Below are 26,029 nucleotides of genomic sequence, written 5' to 3'. Positions count from 1 at the left end.
CAAGGAATCACAAGTGAAACATGTCTGGAGATATGCCTGGAAAAGAGGAGTTAAAAAACTTGACATATCTGAATTATTGTGCTCTTAGACATATATCTATAGGACTGCATGAGTCAACAATATATTATATGAATAATAACAAGCTTTCTGACATATTGTAGTGCATTAAAATATAAATTACCTACTTTGAACTGCCCTCTCCTGCATTCAGTCTCCTACTGAAACTCTCAAATAAATACATTTAAACAAGCCTAAATACATGATCTTTCAGATTTCTCCAGGCTCCAGAAAAATGCACCTTATTATTTTTGACACTAATGTACTTTAGAAGCAGCCATCATGCTTTAAACCACTGAGAGTTACACACATTTCCCACACTCACACCAAACCATAGCCACAGAAACCTGCAGCCGGCGCTCATGTGACAGAGACATCCTCTCCCTGGAACCTTTCATTTGGCAGTGATGCAGAATAAAGGACAGCCTGCCCCTCTAAGGAACTCTAAGATTTCTTCAGTTGCCTCATATGAACATGGATTTGGAAGAGAATTCCAGAGAAATGCAACAATAAATTGAGGGCAACTAGAAATGAGGCAAATCTCTTGCTAATGTTGGATTGGAAGATAATTCTGACCAGGACCCCTCTGATGGGGAAATGCAGCCCAATCCCAAGAGATCTGAGATAGATCTGGGCTACAGAAGTACCATTCTTTCTTCCAGGAATGAAAAAAACAGGAGATTATCTCTGTCAATCCAATTTAAATGGCAGTACAAAAAGATCTTTATACAAAAACCTGTAAGAGATGAGAAGAATGAAAAATAAAATAATGCTTTCCATTTCCTTTTGGATGAAAACAGATTATGTTCCTTCCAAACATACTCTACAAACTCCTTTCCAAATTTTGCAACCAAATGGGACAGCTGCTGAGTAAGAGCCAAAATGTATCTGGGACACATCTAGCACTCAGATCTTGATCTTTTGCCTTTCCTTTTTTTCCAAGGATAGGTAACTTTCTCACTAAGTGAACACTTAAAAACACCCTTATATGCTCTCATTACTGCTTTCTCTTTATATTTACTGTGTTCTTGAATTAATCTAACTATTTAGACTAAGAACTCAATACTTAAGCCACTAAAATCTTTCTCTTTTGGATTTTTTTAAGGCTGGTACAAGTATACATTTTAATCCTGCTACTTTTAATGGCAATGACAGTGGAGAAATTTGAAGCACATTCACTTAAACAAATGGTGAGAACAAGGAATTTTATGTTTGCTAGTCTCACTGTTATAGTTAAAAATTCTCTTTTTTATTAATTAATATTTGCTTTCATGTAATACATGTAAAATTTACAGCACTCGGATGGGAATGACGACTGTACAATTAGCAACATTTTTGGCAGCAGAAATTATCAGTGTTTCTGAGTCAGGATGTACAGGAACTGGCTTGAATTTAGTATTCTTTAAAAGCAAAACATGCAAAGCCCATACATGCAGACATTATCACCAGAACACAGTTCTTGGACAAGACTGAAATCTTGCAGTTCTCTCTCTATCTGCTGCTATATGTTTCCCTGGATCTGATGTGAAGAACAATGCTCAAGTTTGATTTAGCATTTAATTCCACTACAGAAAAGTAATGTAGTCTATACCTAAATTCCATTGAAGACAAAGTATTTTATTGAAAGAGAAATGGAACTACACGTGTAACCCCTTTTTAGGATACAAACCTTCACAGAGGTGAGCTCCATGAAGAAATGTTTATGCTCAAGTTACTTTTTTATAAAATGCAGCACAATTTTTATTCTGATATGCAATTAAATGTATTTACTTACACAGCAGAAAACTTTCACAGCCATTTCCTCATTAAACTGGCCAAGGATTATCCGAACATCATTACCCTGCAGATTGAATAAAATACGAGGCAGTTAAACACAGTCGCAGCTTCCAGATAACACTTTAATTGGCCATTCAGATCATGCAGGGAGTTAATACAGATTACAGCTGCAGAGAGAATTAATACAGAACTGTTTCATCATCTATAACTTCAACAATATGAAGTACAACAAAAGAAAAGATGTATAGAAAATTATTAATCTATAGTAGTAATGAGAGTAAAACTGATACTACAGTCAAATATCAGTATTTCAAAACACTAAAATATCAAATATTCTTTTGCTTCCTTGCAATATTTCTACTACAATTTTGAATATTAGAACTAGTTGAAGACATAAACTTATCACTGTCTGCATGAAATAAAACTGTTAAGAAATTAGATTTGTGAAATCAAATGCTTTGCTTTTAGGTCTGCTTTAGTAATTTTTAAAGGTTTTACTCATATAGCATCTTCTCTATAGTCACTATAACAGATTGTCAATTCCTTCTCTACTCCCTCCCACCTCGACACATTAAAAAAAATCATCACAGTTTAAAAACCTATGACTGAAGTCCAAAGACAATTTTACTTTCATACTTAGAAACATATTAAGAGAGTCTTCCTAAATTCAGGAGCATATGCAGGAAAATATTTCTCCTGGAACAGGACTAACCTCTTCCTAACATGAAAAATTACTTCTAATATCCATAAAACACACTTTTATGGCTTCACATTACCTTTTCTTTCACACAAAAAAGGCAGAGTTCTCAGCAAAAGCTTGAGCAAATAAAATTTTTCATTTCTTTCATATAGGACCTGTTTAGAATCACTAATAGCTCTTTCCCTCTCTAAGGAAAAAACAAACATATGTTTTGGTATGATTTTCAGTGGCAAAAACCATTTAAATTTTAATTAAATCAATTTGTCAAAGATTTTTAGCTCAGATAATTTCACTGTTTATTTCCTGTCCAGCAGAAAAAAAATTATGATGGACAATGCAGTAAGATTTTAGAATGCCTCGGTAACTAAATACATTAAAACAGTATCACTCTTAGCATGGTTTAAATCACAAATAATTTAATGTCCTTTGCTCATTCTGAACCTGTGCATTTTCAATAAGCCTGTTTCACTTCATTTTTATATTTAGCCACAGACTGATAAAATAATGTAAATCTTTTCCAAGTGGATTAGATTATTTATAAACAAATCTAACAAGGTTATATGAAACTAAACAAACAAATTACACAAATTACAGCAATAGTATTACAATTTTTGTAAGAACAATATTATGCACAAAACCCCGTACCTCATCTACTATTTCTTTTTTCATATTTTAAAAATAATTTGGTTATTCTTGGAACCTTAGCTCTGAGTCACTTGACTGCTCTGAATATAAAAATGCAGACTTAATATTTGAAAAAAAGAGTAGCAGAGTTTGATTAAAAAATAAATAGCACAGCACCTAAAATTAAACTTAAAATTGAAGAAATTCCTTTCTATTTTATAACATGATGAGAACAAATTTAAAGAGCAAACAAACAAACAAAATATATAAACTATGTAGCTTCATAAATAATAATGCCAGAGTGCACACGCAGCAATGCTGCCCACTGGCTGTGTGACAACATTCAGCCTGAAGTCATGGTGCCTGTGGTGTGTGATTTCACGCCGTAAGACATTGCTTCCACCTGATTATCACATAATTTAGTATGCAATCATGTAACCAAGGAATTGTGTGTCGGAACATGTGTAATTTAGGAGCTAATTTAGGAGAGTCTTAACAACAGCTCTTCCTCTTTCATTCATAGCAGTCTTCCTCTGTGCAATGACACACTCCTCAGCCAGCCTCTTCCTCCTGAACTCCACTTTTTGCATTCCCTTCCACATTTTCCCCAGATTTGTCCTTGAATAATTGGATTCAATATTGCAAATAAGCCTAGATCCATTGGATACCAGGCTTGGGTCTGCTGGCTCCATCTCACATAAGAGACACTGAAGCTTCAAATTCATGCAACTGCTCATAGCTCAAGTCCCTTGCAGAGGTTTTATCTGCATGGATAATGAAGTCGGCACTGAAGTGTATCAGAGCTGGGTTCATGTCAGTGCTCGTGGGTCAAAGGCCACAATACACACTCATGCAAAGAGATACATCAGATACTTGCTGGGCATAACTTTTTTTACTCCTTCACTCATACTGTTAACTGTTAACTGGCTATAAACAAGCAGGATTTCCTTGCAAGGATATACTATTCCTTTACTCAAACCCTTGCAGAATGATGCAAGGTATCACAGTGGAACTTCCCCATAGGGAGCAAAGAAATCACCCACTGGATCCCAGCAAGTGTCAGGTCTCTTTTTCAGAGAGCTGTAAATTGCCTGCATGGAGCTAATACATATTTGACAAAGGTTTTAATTTGTGGAACTAGGCAGGTGATCTACAAGATGATTAAAAACATCCCAGGGGGAAGGCAACTCCCAAAAATGCACTTACATAAAAAGACCAATGTTTAGACTGTTTGCCAGATGGTGAGCTGTCATATTTACTCTTCCCCGAGATTACAGTAGCAATATCAGCATTTAAGCTTTGCCCCTCAGTAAGAAATACATATGTTCCCATATGGACTGAGGTTCAAACAAGAAAATGAAGAACAGTTACATTTCATTTACCCAGAGTTGTGGCAAACCCTGCATAAAAACATATTTTATAAATTAAGACTATAGCACAGCTTCAAAAAATAATGATTCTTTTTCTCATTTCTTTCTTTCACATAGGTAAGGATATTATTTGGCTACTAAATATTAAAATGTCTTTGTTAGCACCAGGAGCTGAGTAATATAAACCCTGAAGAGTGTGAGGATCAACATATCTAAGATGCTCTGCTGAGGGATGAAGAAGAATTTGTCTCCTTCACTGCCATTTCCAACAGCCTCAGACACGAGACACTCTTTAGCCTTTTCAGAGTTTTTGAGTGATGCACATTATGCTGAAATAGGCAGCTATTTTTTTTCAGCCTTCAGAGCTTCCCTTCTTTGATCAGATTTTAATCTGTCTCATTTCTAATGAATAACACCACAATGTTGTATTATATAGCTTTTCAGAGAAGGATTGCTACAATATCTCATCTGCCAGGAAAAGTCAACATCTTGGCAGGCTCTTTATGAGATACCTAAATTGAATAGCTCAGATACTCTGTCTTATTCTCTACCACATATCTGACAGTCAAGAGGTTATCAAGAAATCTACAAAAACCTGGGTAACTTTGACAAAAGAGGTAGTCACATGTTCTTCCTTCTAAATGCTTGGATGTCCTCTTGAAGAACTATAGATAAGCCTCTGACCTCAGCTAAGGAATCACTGTTGGTGAAGGTGAACTAGAGGACATCAACTCCCACCATCATAACATGACAGTAATTCTTTTGTCCTACACACAAGACACGTAAAAGTTGGAAGCAGAGGTGTTATTGCTCTTACAGTTTGTCTGCACATGCTTAGAATTTTCAAGCATTTACAGGGATGTACAAATCCATCCCTTTCTCTGAACACAAAAGTGAGTTTTAATGATACCCTTATGCTTAAATTTACTTTTTAACTGTGCAGTCAATGTGGTAGAAACTAAGGTGTTACTGAGAGAAATATAAAATATAAAGGTATATTTCTGCAAATCATACCAGATTTTGCTATTTTCCATTCCATAATCATTACTTTCATTAATTTAATTGTGTTTGTGAGAATAAAAGGTATTTCAGGTAAGCAGATACCAGTTTACCTTAGAGATGAGGTTTATATGTTGAAGAAAGGAAATTGTTTAGCTAAATTCTGTGTCAAACATGTACCTAATGACAACTAACCTTATACTTCTGTCAAGAACAAGCAATTTTCTGGATAATTGCTTATTTATTATTTTACTAATTTGTTTTGAAGAAGAAATCAAGAGGTAACAGATATACTGTTAGTTTAGTTATCTGGTATTCCCTACACAACTACCCAATGTGTTGTTGATGCAGAGGACAGCTAGAACTCCATTGCTTCTCCTGACTTCTAGCCTAAAGATCCTCGCTTAATATGCATTTTTTCTTGTTGTTACACCATTCCAAGTCAAAAATATTAGCTTTACTGTAACACCTACTGTAGTGTCTTCAACCCAGATAGGTTTTTAGACAGCAAACGCAAACTGGCATAGATTGCACAGACACAACTGGCTTTCCACAAACATAAACTTGACCTATTAACACTTTAAACAATCATACTTACATCTCTAGATTGGGGAAATAAAAAAAGCACACCTAATTTACCATGCTCTAGAACCTTTCCAGCTTCAGTAGTGGTCTAGTCTTACACAGGTCAATATTCTTGCTTTAATTTTTTTTTTATGTTTTACATATATTTAAGCATTTGCAGGATTGTGGCTTTGATTGTGTGTCATATAAACTTGATGCCAGAAATAATTTGATCTTCATAATTTAAAAGTTCTTTCTCCTGCTGTTCAATCATTTTTTTTCATGTTCCTGTGCAGTTTAAGATTAATCTCTCCTGTGTCTAGTTTATTGCTGGTTGTGCTGCATGGTAATGTTAAAATATAGTTTTAATTTTATGAAATGCCAGAAGTCTAATAAATCATTATAATAAGAGAAGGATGGGAAAATATTCTGCTACAAATTTTTTTTCTTGTTTTTTCCTTATGATTCATTTGAAATCATGCAGATGATGTTAGCAAAGAATCCAATTTACAATGTGTAATGAAGCTAATGGAAAGAGGCTCAATATTCTTTCTACATGATAATCTACCTTAAAAGGGTTCTTGTTCCAAACCTCAAGAGTTTTCACATGTATATCACAATGACTGGGGCTTTAACTGCGATCATTAAGCCAGCATCAATTTCCTTTGTTTAGTATCACTATCAGGAACTACTAATAATATTTACTATACACATAGACCTTTATTAACTTAAGAACTAGGGCCTCAAAATTCCATTTTTTTATATTATTATGCAATGGAATGTAGTAATACACCATTCTAACACAGGGGTTATTTCCTTACTTCTCTTCATAGAAAAAAATATCACCACTTTCTCTTTTTCATCAAACAGCAGCACAGCAACACATACCTTAAGCTTCTTTACACTTGTGCAGGGATCATCGGAAAAACTCTCAGTATCTGAAATCTCGATGTCTTTGCCATCAAGGACGTCAGTCAGATTATTCCTCACCTGTCACAAGTTGAGAAAAAGGCAAACTAGTGAACCGAGAGCCAGTGAGAAGGAAGCAGATGGACTGCATTTAGATCTGTAATGACAAACAATGATCTTGGCGATGATATATGCACCTGCATAGATTTTTCCATTTTGCCTAAAATGTGATCAAGGCGCTATTCCCCTATGACCACATTCTGCTATCAATGACTGTATCATGTAAAGGACTTTACTATGAGTGGCAAAAAAATGTTCACAGACAGCCCCAGAAATTTTGTGTCATGGGGCAGACAATTCTTCTGTGTTTCCAGGGCTGTTAAGTCCAAAAATTTTGTAGTAGCCAAAGTGATGTATGGGACAGTATAAAGGGAAAAGACTCATCAAGGGAGCTCTTATACATTCTCAATTACTTATTTCATCTGGTCCTAGTATGAATCAGCAGAACTTAGCCTACATCACTCAGGGGCTGATAAAGCCTAATGAACTCCTCTGTGGCCTACCCTTTCTTAGACCACTCATCACACCATGGGGCAGCAAGAGGTATAGTTGGCTTGAAGGTGGCACAAGCAACCAGGTACTAGCAGATTTTTTCACCTGTTTAATAGTGGCCAGACTGTCCTCTTTGAGCCACTTAATAGCACAAAGAAGCCAGACAACATACAGAGCAATCTGGCCTTCTAATTTAGTGGTTTTTTCCCATAGAACTACTTCAAGGTTTTCTGTCTTAATTACTGCTGGTTTTCCTCCAGCCACATGACTGCAAAACCAGCTTCACTTTACTATTCCTAATAGATAAGCAAAAATAATTTTAGTCTGCAACATGATCACAGACTGAAATTAAGAGAGTGGCACACCAATCTTAAGTTTATAGAATTATGATCACATCAACTGCAGTGATTGTCTATTTAATTTGTTTGTAATAACAGAAACAGGAGAAGCAAATCAGTGTAAAACAGTTAACATGCAAACACAGAAAACAGAAGATGGAAGATACATTATATTAAACAGGAGAATTTAGAAGCCTGTCTATCATATGCAGATACTTTCTGATGACCCTCTGTATGGGTCATTTCCAGACAATCACCACTACACCAGCTGCCTTAATTACTTCTTTCACGGTCTTTATGTTATCTTATCCCCTTTAGTTATGCTTTAAAATTACTAAGACATTTTTTTACTTTATAACCTTTTACAATGATTAGAACAAATGAACATATAGGTAACTTTTTCTTAAAAATTGTTTTATCTCAGAGAAGCAAGTTGGAATGGTCAGCTCACCAAGATTTGTTACATCCTTTATCCTTCTGTGATGTTACCAGTTTTTAAACTCATTCTGTGAAAACATGTTCACAAAAAGTGATAGGTAATGACTTCTTGTTCTGCTTCTATACCAGTAAAATGGAATTAATTTTATTTTAGCTCCAGCAATGCCATTAACTACTCTTTTTACAACAGAGGTTTTTCTCTATACAAAGAAAAATTGTTTTTTTAAAAACAAACCATCAGTGATAACAAAATAAAACAAACCTCCTTGATCATAGTTTAGCCAATGACCAAAATCCTTCTAGCTAGTGTAAGAGAACACTAGAACTATCATTTGCTACTGACAAAAGTAGCATTTTCCTTACTTAGCATCAATGTACTTTCCAAAGGAATACAACTTGTCATATGCTTCTATCCAATACTGAACTACTTTGTTCTGTATGACAAGAAATTTTTTAGTTCCAGATTTGCTTTCCTGATATTTTATGACCAGTTCTAGTTAGCATTTTAACCAAAGAAAAACTAGATTAAAATTACTCAGCTAAACTGAACAGAAAACAGTTGATTTATCAAATACTGTCTAGTCAAATTCGGAAATTAACGTAAGAACAATGACAAAACAACACAATAAAGATTATTAATAATTATGGATAGACTTCAGTGGTGGTGATTAAAAAATTATACTTCAGGCTGTCTACTGACTTGCTGTGATTCCATCCCTTCAGAACTTTGCACTTGAGGAATTTAATTACGTATGTTTGGGTTATTTCTGAGCAGCACCTATTTAAATTCAGCCACTGAGAAATTTATTTGACAGCTCCCCTGGCTCATCTTTACTAGAAGCATAGTATCTGTGGCTTTCAGAGCTCCTATATTTTTCATTTATCCACTGATTAATCTTTCAAAAGACACACCTTACTCGGTTTTGTGCCAAAGTTAAAAACTTTTCCCCTTTACTGGTGCAAGCAGATATTTGCTGTTTTCCAGATGCATCTGTTGTGAAGATCTTGCCAAAAGAAAGATGATTCTTTCTCATTATCCCAACAACATACTAGCAGCTTTTAAAGAATTTACAAGGTTTTTCTAAAAGATGATGTTTCCCTTTCAATGTTCTGACACGTCATCTTGTGTCCCTGGTCTGGGAGTATTTTTACTATATTTTCCAGTTTACTTCCTATTTCCATACTTTTTTCCCCACTAACCTCAGGTTCTTTTCTTCCTTTATAAATACTCTAAATATATAATGGAACACAAACTTGTGGTTTTCTTTCTACAAAGGTCCTTGACTTCTTTCAGATAAATTTAACTACAGAATCTTCCGATTTGGATTTAGGTCCAAAGTCAGTCACCTCCATTTCTAGAGCTGCCAATCCTGAGGCAAACACTCCTGTTTTGGGTGAAATTTGTGAAACTGAGAATACAAAATGCTGCATGCTTTGTTTTAGCAGATGCTTGCAGTTCTGGAGAACGTATCACCAGCAGTTTTAGTACAAGCAGTTTTAGCACTCAGCAGCAATTGTTTTGTTCCACCAACTCCAAGTAAGGAGAACCATAAGCTACTGTGCTTCTGGTTTTTGTTGTGTAAATAGGATAATTTCCACTTTCCAAAACTGCTATAACAAAGTGGTGACAAAACTACATTAAGTTTTTATGGGGATCCACAGTTGCACAACTATAACAGAGAAGCACGAAAGTAATTCCACGGGGTTTTAAACCCTTGTTAACAATTTAATGAAGGCTATAGCTCTATGTCTGTTTATATCAACTTCACATATTTTAAAGACAGTAATATTTCATTTTCCCAAAACAGGAATTACCAGCTCTGGTCATCGATAAATCTGAAATTTTTCACAAACCAGTGAAAGACACTTTTGCACTGTTCTGCCTATAAAGCTAGAGGAAAACAGTATTTCACCATATTACATATTTAATCTGTGTGGTGAACTGCAAAATATGCTTACTCAAGGGTAAGTTCCAAAAAATGAAGGGTTTGTAAGGGATGCTTTTGCAGGAAGAAAAGGATGGCCCTTTTGCTTTAGGCAAAAGTGAAGATGGGATGCTAGAAAATTGTTTTTTCTCTCTCATTCTGCCAGAGCTGCCTTTTGATTCAGCTCCTATGACTGAAATAAAGTTTTTAAAGTTTGCTACCAAGTCAGGCTGTACATTTTTCTTGTGAAGTGGATGGCAGCAATACTTGCCTACCTCATAGCTCTTGTATCAAATTTAGTGATGTTTGAAAGGTGAACAACAAAGTCCCTCACCCTGCACCTGTGAAAGAAGAAATACAGGGATTTTGAGGAACTTGCACTGCAAAGGCAGAAATTTTAATTTTTTTAATCTCTAGCAAACTGAGAGAAAAACCAGTAAAAACAGAAAAAATTGAAAGAGTAGACAGAATAAATAAGTGGGCTGTTTAAAATGGTGAGTCTAGAGGAAATAAAATTTCAACATACTTGTGGTCTGTACCAGAAAGAGTGGATGTAGCTTTAATAAAAGGAAGAAAATGTTGGGGAACATCATGGTCTGGCACCCTAAGGAAGTGGGGCACAAATGCACAGCCCCTGGACCAGGGAGCTCACCAGCCAGCAACCCAGCAAGGCGAGCAGGACAGTCTTGAAAAGAACAGCCAGTTCCAGCCACAAGGTGACAGCTCCATGCAGGTTCATGGCAATAAGGCAGGCTCAGGGTAAAGCTGAGCTGATCCTCAAGTCTGGATCAGGTTTGTCAGACAGAACCCATTGCTGGGCAGGTCCATACCAAAATGACAGGACTGGGGACAAGCTTACAGGGCCCCCTGCCAGGCATAGCTGTGATGGAGAGAATGAGAAACCAGCACTCTGCAGCATCATGGGGGCACGGACGGACAGCGCTGAGCCGAAATGGGGTCAGGGATGGGGAAAGGGGGTGGGGGGGAGTGATGTAGCCCTAGGGGGTTACTCAGGGGCAGAAAGAGCTTTTGGTGCTCTCAGAGCCCCAACACTGACTTTTGGTTGGTTTTACTTCCTACATGACCTCTGTGTGATGATTCTCTGCATACAATACATAAATGACCTTGTCCCTCACAAGGATACAAAAGTTGCACACATAGTGATTTTATTTCAGATGAGATGAAATTCCTCACTTCAGAGACATTATGAATGCAAGAACCTTGTGACCTGTAGTGAATAGTTAGCATCCATTTGACCACAATTTTTCATATTTTTGCAAGGCGATTTTATCTGATTTTTCTGAGGAAAACATTAAAGAAAGGTGATATTTCTGATGAACTGTCAATCTAGTTATGATAATTTGGATTTAGGGGTCTCTACTGAACACCATTTCAAACTGTTTCAAATTATACGTTTAAAGGCACAGTTCACACAGTTAATCCTAACTCTTCCAGTTACAAAATTAATTTAATGATTTTTAGATTAATCATACTACTTTGCTTTTAACAGATATTTCCCATGACCTTTTGGCTCACTAAAGCTGCATGTAAGTACAGCAAACTAAATCCTTGTCATTCAGGGCAGTCTAATCCCACCAGATGTTGATCGTAAGAGATGCCTAACAAATGAGACTGGTCAGACCAGATGGATTACACAGTCAGATATTTTACTAAGATTTCCTGTTGTCCAGAATATACTGTTCACTACAAAATGTTGTACTGTAGGAGTTTCAGTACAGACATATATATATATGTGTACAAAAAAAGTGCTTGAATGATAAGAAAAAATTTCATCATTACATGGACAAAATGTAAATTGTGAGTAATTGCATAGGACAGATTACAATTTTTGGAATTAGTAGAGACAGAGGTCTCACCAGGTCTAAACATCACATATACAATGTGTTACAAGCAAACATAATTATCCCTATTTCCATTCCATTGGAATACATTACTGACATTTAGAGGCTTAGAAGCATTAAGTGAAAACTTTACATCCAAGAAATACAAACTGCAGAGACAGATTTTCATTGATATACACATAATTTGGCTGTAAAATGAAAAAGTACAAAAATTAAACAGGTGGTAGAACCTTATCTGAAGCAGACAGAAAATGCAAAAATAAAAGATGAAGCAAAATTACACCAAGAGAAAACAGTAAAATATAATTTTGGCTAGTAGGAAAGAGTTTCATTTAGAGGAAAACTAAAAAACAAAATATGTTTTACCATGTAAAGGAGAAATGAAATCAGAACTTCATTGGATTTCCTCATCTGTTCAAAAGGAATCAGGTATTTTATAAAAGTACCATGTTTATAGTTTTCATTGTGGCAGGAAGGGAAGAAGGATCCCCAGAACATCGAACTTTTATTTGGGTAAACTGCCAAACAGTACAGGTTTTCACAACAAATATTACTTTTTTTCATTTAAGTAGGATGTTAGTAGCTGGATCTAACCTGAAAACTAATGCAATCAATATTCATCTTGCCTACAAGAAGCAACCACGTGTTTCAGACTGGAGTAGTAATACTGTTAATGATATTTTTGTTGTATTTGTACTATAATTACATATTCCAGTTAAACATGGAAGCTATCTTCCTTTCTGCCTGGATTGGCAGTATGGTAAATATGGTTTCACATAAAACCTACATGTGTGTGACTATCAAACAGATCATACTTATTTGAAATAAACCTCTGTGAAGTCACCTACAAAATGTTCTAATTTCCTCCCAAATTCTCTAAAGGAAGAAAGAAGTTTCATTACTTTACTTTTCTTGTGGGTTTTTTTTGATCACAGAAGTTAAATATAAACAGTAACTCTGATGTTAAATCTACCAGCTGTGTGTAAGAAGAATTGATAGGCATGTAGGGTTCTTGTGTTAGGAGGGAAGTTAATTAGGAGGCTTTAGGGTGACCTATGGACAGTCCAAGTTTGAAGGTGATTTCTCTCCAATGGATAAAAAAAATCAATTCATCTTATCAAGATGTGGATCAATTGCTGTGAGGTACTTGAAGAAACCAGCATATTATAGTGAAATAAAAATTTAGCTAGGGAAAAACCCCAAGGATCTGCACTATGACAAAGTATGAAAAGGTTAAATTCCACTTAATCTACAGGAATGTTAAGAACATGCACATAATGTTCAGCAGGACTTTGAGCAGTCTGAAAAAACAAACTCTTTTCACTAAGACTGGACACTAAGACAAGGTAAAACACAATTCAGTAGTACAGCAGAGAGAGGAAAGGAATGGTACATTCCTTACAGGAAAAAAATATAATGCATTGCCAAGCCAGAAAGGATCTCTAAGATAGTAGGCAAGGATTGAAAGTAATGATGTAGTCTATAAGAAATAACATCTGTTCACATGAGGAGTTAAGGAACACCAGTGAACAAAACTGAAACAGAAATTACACCAAAAATATACTTTACTGTGAGATACCATCTAAAAAACTGAGGATAATGTGATTTCTGATGGCTTCCAGGGAAATAAGGTGACCGTCCTTCTAAAAGTTTATCAGATGTGACTTGTAGAGAAAGCAAAACAAAATTAAAGGGTCTGGAGGCTGTAATATTATACAACAGTAATTTTCATGTCAGGTATTATGAAAGCAAATAGGGGCCATATTGAGAATAGATTTTTTAATAATTCATCAACCAATGCCAGAAAGTGCAAGTAATTAAATGAGAATTTAGAAATGCTTGTTTATTACAGCAAGAGAATGAAATAAGACTCCTGAAGTTGGTGCAAGCATTCAAGTAACTGAGAGAGTTGAAATACCCAATATTTTATCTTGGAGGGAATGTGGAGGCAGACAAGTAAAGGTACTCTATATTATTATGTGTGAAGCATAATCAGAACATCAAATTATAGAATATAGAGTACGCCTGCATCTTTTTCTGGGAAATTAAATTTCACGGGGTTTAAATATGAGTTTAGAGAAAAGATATTTAAAGATTTTTTTTTTAATTAAAATAAATTTAAACCCTCATGGTGACACAGACATAAAGAATAAATCACAACTTAGAAAAAGATAATTAATTTCTTTTGAAGGACACACTGTACCACCACCCTCAAACCCACTTCTGTAATAGTCTACATGTAGCAGAGATTGTTTGATTACTAAACCAAAAATTAGGGACTTAAGATCTTTCTATCTTATTAGAGGTGGAAAATGTATAGTGGTTAATATTTTTACATATATACACACACTTCAAACACATTTCTAACACTCAGAAAGAGCCCATTTACTAAAAAATTCTGAACAGAATTAATTGAGAAGCATAATTCAAACAAACATGAATGATAATTAAATATTGCTTAAGAAAATGTTACCAGTGCTAAAAGAGCTTTGATTCATAATTACATAAGGAAGCACCTTATGTAAAATTGTCCTTGATTAGGCAGAATGAAAGCAACCTACCATTTATTAATTCGAAGTCTCTTAATCCATGATGGATAAAGTATTTTTTTTTATTCCAACACTAACTAGGAAGGGTGTTACATGTATATTGCCAAAGTTAAGATAAATGAGTTTTTCTAAAGAATGAGTCATCTCAATAGATGTCTAAAACAGGTGAGATGAATTGCACCCTGGAAGAACCTCTCTCCTTTCTCCATTAACTATAAATGGAGCTCAGATGACTCTCAGATACAGACAGCTGAATTCCAGATCTCAAAATCCAATCCTGTCTCAAAATGGTGTTCCACTAGCACTGCCAGCCACTGAAACTTCAAAGCCCCTAAGATCCCTTACCTTAATAAAAGGTTCTCAGGGCAAGGTCAGAGGAGTGAGCTGCCTTCCTGAATCACTTCTCACTCTGTCCACCCAGCGGCTAAGGGAGAACACACAAGGTCTTATTCCATTTCTTGGCTGGTAGAGAAGGTTTGATCTTCCATAGGTTTGCAAAAAACTTTAAAGTCTTTATGTATTGGATTTTTTTTTTTTTTTTCAGAAAACCTGGACCAAGTTCAAAGTTTAGCCATGCACAGTGACTGAGTAGTCACTGTACCAAAGCTACAGTTCCTCACTAATGGTTTAATTGCACCAGAGTCAGGGGACTATGCCAGCATTTATGAAAACCTCTGCTTCCAGGGGTAAGTCTTGTTATCAACTGAAAACTATGAATGCAAGCCTCAGTGGAAAACTAAAAAAGGAAGAAACATTTACCAAATATAAAAATCGGATGACATTTTGATGAAAGGGAGATTACAGAACCTGTGAGGATAGACATGACAAGGAATTATCACATTACTTCAGAAGTCCTCCAAAATAGCATTCCATATTCCTCAGACTGCCTAAATGTGGAAAGGTCAGCAACATCATACTCAGATTTAATTCTATTCTGTGTCTGAGCTATGGAAATACTTGCCCTCCTGGCAACTCAATGGGGTATTAGGGCTTTAGGCTTTTTAGGAGTACAGGGATAGGTTTGCTTAAAATTTGAGAACAGTTTAATAAAGCTTTTCATTAACTTATTTTCCACTGCTCCAAACATCTTTGTTTCAATCAACTTTGTAAAAAAAACCTTCCAGCATAAACACCATAAGTCTCTATTTCTTCTTTCAGATGAAAAGCAGAAGAGATACCATTTCAGAGATCCAAAGTCATCACATTAAAATGATAATGTTATTATAAATATACAAGAAAATTTTACCACATGAACCATATATTCAGCCTCATGTTCCTTCTTTTCTGAAAAATATATAAGAAGTTACCTTCTATCTCTTCTGACTCAGAGAGCTTCTGCTATATTAGAGAACTAAACTGGGTACAAATTGGAGTGATATTACTGGGCAGAGATAAGCAATAAGGAGATTTTTAAAAGAAATATTCCTCTTTCTCTCCACTGTGTATCATTTACATTCAAAGAACTTTTTTCACTTGCACATGTATATTAAATTGAGCCATTCTTTTCTGTTTTCTTATGCCTGAAATTTTGTAACACATTGTACTAAGGACTGTAACTTTAATCCACTTGGAAAACAAAGTCAGAAGAAGAAACTGAAAACACATAACACTAAAGTACTAATACATTACTTAGTTTTATGTATTGAAATTTAATACCACTGGGTTTTTTTCAAAAATAACTTTTTTGAGACTTTGAAGTGGAAACAATTTCTCACTTATTATTATTTTGCTGTCTCAGTTGGTCACTAGTATCATTCCTGTGATCACTGGGATTATTATCTAAGGAAACAATGGGTTTACAAATCCAAATGTTTGTAAACATTTCTGTCTACAAACATTTGTAAACACTTGCATGTCTGCACGTGCAAGTTCTGCTGATCTGGTCTGTCAAAATGCTTCAGCACAGGCTCTCTCTGAAGACACCATATTAGCTTTAGTCATAACTTATACTAATTTACGAGGCAGAATACCAAAATAGTTACACAAATATTTGTGAAGACGAATGTTTAATTATTTTTTTGCATTGTCTGTCTGTGGGGTGCAGAAAATCATCAGCAACTCAGATCCTGAATTCTGAAGGATTCTGAATCTGGCATCAAGAGTCTGCACTCACCCAGCTGTACTGGAGAACTTGTGGTGTTACAAAACCTTGAACTAAGATCCTGTCAACATTACAGGAAAATGTATTTTCTTTCTGATTTCAATCTCACAAGCCACAAGGAGACTGAATTCACCATCTTAATTGTGGCAGTCTTCACAATGGGAAAATACCTTTCCCTTTGGATCTCCTTGAAGTACTTTATATTTTAAAAAATATATATGTACTATCTCACAGGCTGGCTGAAAGGCTACATAACTTGTGGGGAAAAGATCATTCCAAATACCAATCATGCTTTTATTTACAGAAAGGACTTCTGTAAATTCTATCTGTAAATCCCAACTGATTTCCAAATCTGTTAACTTAGTTGTCACTACATTCAGATATCTTACATGACTTTGTAGAGTGAGCTAAACATTCTGATAAGAATACTTGATAAGTTCAATGTCATCGTCATTTGATACTTCAAGAAGGTTCAAATGACAAAATACAACTAATATTTTTCTGTTTGGGAAATTTAATATTCAGTGCAGTAAACCTCTAACAAAGTGGCTACATGCTACACCTGTAGAAGGAAACAGCAGTCTTGCAGGAGCTGTATGGTGGCTATGGTGTTAATTGTTTTATGAAAACTTGTTTAATAAAAAATAAAAAGAGAAGCGAAAAAGAGGGGTGAAATGGAAAATGTCAGAAATGCATATAAAGTGGCTCACATTCACAATTAATGGTATCTAAAATTTAGTTGCATTTAGATTACCCACGAGCTCAGGTACAAAGAATAAACCTAAAAGTAAAGGCTGAAAATTCAAAACTAATAAAAGACAAGGCATACAATTTCAACTACTGAAATGTATTTGAAAAGGTGCCATGTACTTGACACAACAGCCAGCTGATTTCTAGGAAGCACTCAAAGCTGACCCTGTCTCTTATGTGCAGCATCAAGCTGAAGTTCAAGGCTTCTTTAGGGAGCATGACAGAATGTTGCTAGAAGTCTGCAATAGAAAAAAATAATGGATGTTTAAATGAAACTGTCTGGCAAAAACGGAGCTGCAGTAGCTCATATCATCTGGGGAGAAGAAAGTTGCAGACTAAACTACTATTTTTCCCTCTAATGTCTCTGCCTCCCACCTCTTTCCCCTTAAAAACTGATAATGGCACTATCATCTACTACATCAGTGATTTTCCCAAATTCATCATGAGAGCCATGATTGTCCTCTGCTAAAGGCTTTGGAGAGCAACCACCTCTGTTAAAAAAACCAAACAAGTTAAAAATTGATATCATGATCACATTCCTCTTTGGAAAGCATAAATTTAGATAAGCAAGGTAGTTAATAGCTCAGTTAACCCATTCCACTTAATGTAATTAATTCTCATGTGTTAAGTTAATTAAATTCCCTTTTTAAACAATGTTAAATTCAGGGAAAGCAATAAAAAAATAGTGTTGCTATTAGAGAATTTTCATCTTATTTTCTAGGACTACTAGATGGTGAAACTTTATTTTGGAATTTGGGGATTATTCCTTGGTTCTCCACGGTTAAAGAAAATACAGTAACTATATTAATATCTTTTTTAATATTGAAGAAAACCTTGCAGCAACATTTCCTGCAATGGCGTATGACTGTTATTTCACACTTTATTTACTCCAGAATCCTCAGAAGGACACCATATGGTGGTGATAATTTATTGTACTTGAGCATCTCAGTTTGATTCACATACTTCTTCCACTGAGATTTCAATTGTTGGCTGAAGCTGTACTGCAGCTACCTGTGAAAAGTCTTTCTAGAAAAGAGATTTTCCCTTGGCTCTTGTACCTATCTTTTTGAGCCCTTTAATGCCTTTGATAATTGTTCTTTCTTCAACAGACTTCTATGTTCTGAGATTTCTTCCTCATAGTCTTTTCCTGAAACTTCTTAAATCAAAATAATTTCTTGTTTGTATCATAAAAAGTAATTTCTAAATAAGTTCTGCACATTATTTTATGTTATTCCCAAAGGAATTCTGAATAGGTCTTGTGCTGCATCTTGGCAGGTTGTCTTAAGTAGCCTTTTGGTGTTTGCATTCATTCTCACAGCAATGTAGTTAAAATATATATAAAAAACCATGGCAGCATATTTTAATTTCATTGGCTTCACATTCTTCTTTTCCTGCAGAATCCTCCAGAGTCACATTAATAAAAGCTGCTTGGTTTAAGAAAGTAAAGCCAATTGTATCCACGACTGGAAAATCATACAAAAATGTAAGCAGTCTATCAGTACTGTATGAGAGGAAGTCCTTAATTCAGTATGGAAACCAGAAGACAGAATCTTCTAGGTAAGAATTCCAAGTGAGAATTACTTGAAGTGCTTTATGCTGCAAATTAAGGAACCAGTTTCAATCTGTGTCTTTGAGCCACCTTTTGGCAGCTTCAAGTGGTAAAAACTATGTCTGTTGGTATGGACTGGTGGTCCTCTCCTTGACCATATGTCCTAACTCATTTTACTGTTGCTGCCCTTTTCTTTTTAACTTTATGGATTGTGTCTGGAATTCAAAGACTATCTGGAACCAGACTTCTATATCCCCACAAAACCTAGCAATAATCTGGTATGAAAAATTGTTTGGTATCTTCATAAGCACATACAATACTTTTTGTTTCAGTCCTCTTAGTACATGTATACTCTCCTTCCTATCATTATGGGTTACACATTTGACTTCAATGGAATTAAATAATCTCCCTCAAAATAACTTCTATCTATTTATGAGTCTTAAATACATTCCATGCCATTTGTTATGTGTTTTGAATTCGTTTGACGGACAATGCCCATTTAGCACTAAAAAATCCAAAACCAAACTGTAACATTAATTGCCTGTAAAATTAATCTCCCTCCTTTAAACAAGAAAGAGACTTAGAAGCACAGGGAATAGTCCCATAGTCCATACAGGAAACTGCTCTTGAAAGAAGAAGCTGTACTAGATCAGGAGTTAGGAGAAAGACATTAATTTTGTTTAAATTATGTTCTCTTTCTTTACATAACATTTCTGCTAAATCTGCAGACATGTTTGACTATACATTTGTGAATCCTGCAATCTGAATAATTCTTTAAATTTCCATCTATTTATTTATTTCAATGCCAGGAAAAAAATTGGTGACTATTATCTAGGAGTGCAGGTTGTTATTAGAGTACTTAGGAAACTGACCATTCATTACTGATTTGTGCAAATAAATGTTTAAATAACAATCCAATATAGCAATCCAATGTACTGATATATTAGAGAAAGGAGGAGAGGAATCCTCCCCTCTTTATCTCCCCGCCATGATTCCCTATTGTTACCAGATGATGTGATACTCTTAAGTATGGTCCTAAAGTAGAGGAGAAATGAAGGAATAACGTGGTGTTTCTCTTAGTTTTCAATCATTTCTCTAAACTGTAATTTAATAGATTCTAATAGATTAAGTTTCAGCTTTATAAAGTATTTTTAATATAAGATTAACCACATTAGGAGCACTGCAGGGCTTCAGCTCAGCTCCTGCTTCTTTGCTGCAAGAGCTTGCCAATGACTGATGCAGCAAAGGTATTTTGCACATGATCTTAGCTCTGAAACTCTCTGGAATAAACTTTTTTTGTACCAGCTGCTCCATTAGTGGTTACACTTACACAGTTTTTCCATAAAACATGACTCTTGTTATTACTGCTGAGAATGTACCTTCTGCAGTATGTATTTCCTTCAATGGCTCACAAAGAAGTACTTCTTTATTTGTTCCATTACTGAAATAGAGCCCAACAAATACCTGAGACACATTAGAAATATCTGTACTTTCAGATACTCTCAACATCCTATACTGCATGATTTTTTAATATCTGTTTCTTCTACTCTTCTGTGCCATCTTACAACAGTATTTGCTGACAAATGGACTTTTTCACCCTATTGTTCTCCAGGCATCATTTCAGCTATTTTCATTGGAGCAATAAGAACAAGTGTTGCCTCAAAAATATGAGCATTTTTGTATTTTCCTAAGTAAGAAAATTCAGAATTTTCTTTTAAACATTTATCATAATGTTTAGCTATGTAAAGTACTGGACAGACTGTCACATGACTTTACACATCACTTGAGGCTTGTTTTCATGTTTTTGATGCTTAAATTTTAAATGTCTTGCTAATCTGAATGGCTTCATTTACTTCTCAATAGCAAATGTCTCAAGGCACAATATACCTTTAGAGCAAGGTTTCCTATTAGCAACAGTAGTTATAAATCTATATTTCAAATGGTCTTGGTAACTTGGTTGGGTTTTTTTTTTTTTGTTGGGTTTTTTTTTTTTTTTTTGCTTCACTTTTTTTTTAGATCTACGTGGCTCATCATAGTTGTTATCCATAATGTGACTGATGAAGTGCTCACACTAGCAGAAGGAGAAATGTCAGCTCTGTCATTTTCTTCCTGTTCACTTCGACTGGCATTATCAGTATTATCTTCAATCTGCAGTTGCTCTGCAGGAATCTTTTTAAGCCCCTTGTCCATTTGGTAGTTTAGTGAAAACTACATAATATAATCCATAAATCCACTTAACTGGACATTTGTAAACAGTAATACATGGAATAAGCTGAAAGTGAATGAATGAGTGAGGATGCCACTCTCAACACCCCAGGGTTGGGAAATAGCACTTCTCCCCTCAGGACACTTCAGGAACCCTATGTGACTATATGACACATGAAGTGGCTAAATGCACCAGTCATTTGGTATCCTAAATATTAGTAGAGTTTAATTTCTTTATTTTTTAAGATAAAAATAAATACAAATGGCAATGTGACAATTTTCCTCCTGCACCCCAACAGATCATCTTACACAGCAATTGGTGTGCAGACACCCCTACCTGGAGACCTTAGCCCTACTCACTCTTTAACTGGGCACAGTTCAGAGTTTGCCAGACTATGTCTGGATTGCAGCATGGATTGAAGGCAATCTCTGGCCACTCTCTGCAAAAAGATGTGCACTTCAAGATATATGCCTAGCAAAAAAATGACAAATACTTTAAGTGCCTACAGTTCTACTACAATACCAACACTCTTCTCCCAAAACTGAAGACAAGCAATTCTATCCAGTTTTTCCACTAAAAGCAATGCCAAGATAGAGCTCAAACTTCAGAGGAAAACCATAAGATTGATTTGCAGTTTGGAAATAGACTGCACAGCAAGAGACTAAATGAGGTCTAAGATGGATTAAGACAGAACTGGATCTTGATGATAGTCTGTACATGATAAATTACCTTCTTAAGGAGATTTTCTAACTTCAATCTCTAATCTAGCAGACAAAAATACATAAAATATAGTGACTGGAAGTTAAAGATCAAATAAGACACATTTTTTAATTTGTATCACTAACCACTAAGACAGTGACAAAGACGGTAGTGAATTTTTCAGCCTTCTGGTGTTCTTGAGCATGAATACATGCAAAACAACAGATTTATACATCTATGAATTAGACTCTTTAGCATTTTCCCTTAGCAAACCAAGAAAAATCTACATTTTGAGAGATAAAACCAAACTTTCCTATTTTGAATTTTTCACTGGATCCAGTCTAACTCCCACCCCTCATTTATTTGGACTTTATTTGTACGAAATGTCTGCATTTTTAAAATTATAATAAATCCCTGTAGATAATAAAAATGGCAAAGTCTTTGATATTGGCAGAAAGTAGTTCTTTTTAACTTTACTGTTTAAGATCTACTGGTTAAAAACACTGATGACTTTCATTCTCTGGCAGCAACCTGAGCAAAAAGGAATCACATGATGTACCGGGTCTGGCTGGAAAGAAGTTATCAACTCAGCTTTGTTCACAGCAGCCTGTGCATTGCTGTGCTCTGCACCGGTGGCTAAAACAGCACTGATAACCCACGAGGGTTTAGGCTATTTCTAAATCCTTCTTGCACAGAGTTAAGGATTTCTCTCTGCTTCCTGTCCCCCAGAACCACAAACTTGGAAAATGTAAGATACTGGGAGGGGACCCAGCCAGGATAGCTGATCCAAACTGACTAAAATTATATTCCCTAGCATATGATGCCACAGTCAGCAAAAGAACCTCAGGAGAAGATTGCTATATTATACCACATAACACTGTATTAAGATCTGGAACATAACAGGCTTTTTAAGGAAAAATACAAATATTGTAATGCCAAAAGGAAATTTATCAGTTGGAATTCCTGCAAAATAGAGGGCACAATGCTTTAGTCAGAAACCACTGCATCAAAGCCATATGATGGACATTGGCAGAATCTTAGCCTTAATAAACAAAATCCTTTTTGAAAGTTCTTTCTGTCTTGAAGAGGGGTAAGAACTTTAATTATTTTGGTGCAGACATATTCTTAAGATCTGGAATCTCAGGTCTATAGAGTTCAGCATTTGCTTATCAAGTAATTCTATTTAGCTTTCTTCTTTTCACAGATAGAAGTTTGCAGCTAAGCTTAGCTGCAGCTGAGGTTGCTTTTCTTTCATTGCATCACTGACTGAAATTCAAACATATGTACTGTGTACATCTGAAATGATGTGCATTATTTTTCCCTCCCTGTCTTTCATTCTTATGTTAAGTTTTACAGGAAAGAGGTCTTTCATTCTAATAATTGAAAACTAATGTCCATTCAGTTCTTGTCTACAGTTTTATTTTAAATTGGCATAGAATTTCTACCACAGATTCAAAGGATCTGGGAGCCTTGCTTAAGGTCATTTTTAGTAAATGTGAATTACTTAGTTCATCAAGAATTACCACAGACTGCTTAATATTCATTCAGCAGAAAGGATGTTTCCATAAGAGAAATAAAAATTAATCAATTTATTTTCAATTAACCATTTTTTTTCTAATGCAAATATGTTAAGACTCCATTCAAGCCTCAGTATGTTCCATATTTCAGATTGCCTGATTAGTTTCACTAAACAATGATCAATAGCTATCACAACACAGCAGTGCTCTTCTGTATTTTTCAGTAAGGAACTGTAGATATTTGAAGCAGGCGTCCCTTCACCCTGCTTTATTGCTCCTGTACTCTCTCTTGTTCCCATCACCCTGCACTCTGTGCTCTTGAACCCCCACTCATCATCTCATTCAGCTACAGATCATCATCTTCCTCTCCTGTGGTTAGCATTACACAAAATGAATCCCAAACACAGAGCAATTTCTGTAAGCAAAGGGAGCATTCTGGCCCTGAGGCATCAGTTATGCAGGCATGTTCTCAGTCATCTGAAAAATTGAAACTTTACATGGATCACACTCTGTTAGTACAGTAAATATTTAAGAGAACCAATTCTGAATCTAGTCATCTGTTTTATCAAGACCATTCAGAGCTAATCTTTATCTTTTTTTTGAGTCAAAAATTTGCCTAAATGTGTTGGTCAACAAAATACAGGAATCTTGCCAGAGGAAGAAAGTCTCAATCAGAGGTAAATTTAAGAAAGTATTTTATATGGATAGAATGAAACAAGTTATGCAAAGCATTTTAAGGATACAAAATTTAAGCCAAACAAGGCAGTCAAGGTAGAGGGATTTCATTAGTTTTGCATTTGTAGAGCTGCATAAATTATAAGTAACTTTAACAGAAGTGAAAAGCTCAAAAGAGCTAGCTTCCAGATTGTTGAGAACTTCTAGTTTTTTCCTTTGCATTCATTCTATAGTGTCCATTAGTCATATAAACAAAAGCATCTATGAAACCATTGGTGATTATATCCACCACAGAAAACTTCACACCATGGCTTTCATTTCACCAAGCTGGACAAACAAAGCAAAGCTAGTCTGAGGGAAAACCTCAGGACCAATTGCAGAAGACTGACGAAGGTAACAGAGATCACTTGTCTGTTCCACCAGTGCAAGAGCAAGCACTTTTGCAATCATTAGATTCGACAGAGGCAAAACATGAGATTTTTTACTAGGCTGTAGGCAAACTGGTTCAATAGTGCATCAGAACATCATACAGCCTGAAATTAAAGAAATAAAGCTAAAGCTAAAATGAAGAAAATTACTAGAAAACAAAATAAGAGCTAAAGGGTACAGTGCATTGTACCATAATCAAAAGGTAATTCTTATATTTCCCTCCTCCAGGGAATATCATTTCCATGTGATACTGATAGCCCTGCAATCTCTGGTACTGTGAGGAATATAACTTTGCAGTACAGACAAAGATATCAGAGCTGGGAACTTCACAAACAGCACACTGTGTGAGCATAGCAATTTGGATCCATTCTAGCCTAAGAGTCTCTGAACTCCTATGAATTTTTACATGACTATCAGGACTGGATAGTGAAAATCAAAATTTATATCATTTGTTGCATTTTGAAACAGATTCCACCTTATACTTTCCAGTGAGTGATTTTAGTGCTGACATAAATTGAAGTTTTACAATCTTAGAGAAGATGTCTTGAAAAGACAAGTGGACAATTTTTGATGAAGCTGGGCAGTGACAAAAATGACTTGAAGAAAATGAAAGACTACACTTTTCACTGATAAAGATGACACAGCTGGATTCTGCACTCAGTATAAAATTAGTATCTAATCTACAAAACCACTTCAGACAGATGACGGGTATAGTAGAGCACACCTCTGTTACATGCAGCCTCAAGACAGAAGGATCACAGAAGGTAAATTTTCAAGCTGGAGACATGACAAGATTCAGAAGAGTTCAGCAAAAAGCAGGGGAGGAAAGTGAGCCAAATAAGGTCTATGGAAAACGTTCCTGCTTCCTTCTTAGTGACTGCAAACAAGCACTTTGTTGTGTCCATTCTTGAAGGCAAGAGGAACTATAGGGGTGTTTGACTCTGCATTGAATAGGAAGGACATTTACTTTTTGGATGGATTCCTGCTTCTGTAGGAAGCCATGATTTCAGCAATCACCATGCAAAGAACCACTCCTGATAACTGCAAAGCCAGAGCCTCTTGTTTCCCATGTACAGTTTGACTGATGCATTTTTCTAAATGCTACTGTATAATTTGCTTATTAGGAAAAGTAACTGCATCCTGGATATGAAATTGAGATGCCTTTACAGATTACCCTAGTCCTTGACACCTGTTTGTCCTTTGCACTTGATCACAGAGTGGTATTAAAGAAGCTTTGGTATACCTGTTAAGACCTGCTAATGCCATATATTGTCTGTCATGGTGAAGTTTGCATTCCTCTTAGCACTCCTATATAGACTGAGGATGTAAAACATGTGAGAACAAATCTCCATTATGTATCTGCAGCGCAAACAAAGGCACAGTAAAGGCACTCCTGCTCATGCTGCATTACTAACTGTGCATATCTAAGGAATGACTAGA

At 35.5% G+C, this 26,029-nt stretch overlaps 1 protein-coding gene across 2 annotated transcripts in view; it reads right to left on the bottom strand.

Moving 5' to 3' along the window:
* GABBR2 (gamma-aminobutyric acid type B receptor subunit 2) overlaps positions 1-26,029 on the bottom strand; it is a 450,589-nt gene that overhangs the window by 231,806 nt on the left and 192,754 nt on the right. For both annotated transcript variants that reach the window (XM_085573703.1, XM_085573704.1), the window contains exons 4-5: positions 6,979-7,080; positions 1,832-1,897 (exon numbers count right to left, since the gene is read on the bottom strand). In XM_085573703.1, coding sequence (XP_085429829.1) covers positions 1,832-1,897; positions 6,979-7,080 — 168 coding nt within the window. The remainder of the gene's footprint in view (positions 1-1,831; positions 1,898-6,978; positions 7,081-26,029) is intronic.

The sequence above is a fragment of the Lonchura striata genome, chromosome 2, assembly GCF_050655825.1.
Source record: "Lonchura striata isolate lonStrDom1 chromosome 2, ASM5065582v1, whole genome shotgun sequence".
In the NCBI taxonomy this organism is placed as follows: Eukaryota; Metazoa; Chordata; class Aves; order Passeriformes; family Estrildidae; genus Lonchura; species Lonchura striata.
This window is presented reverse-complemented; position numbering and strand designations above follow the sequence as displayed.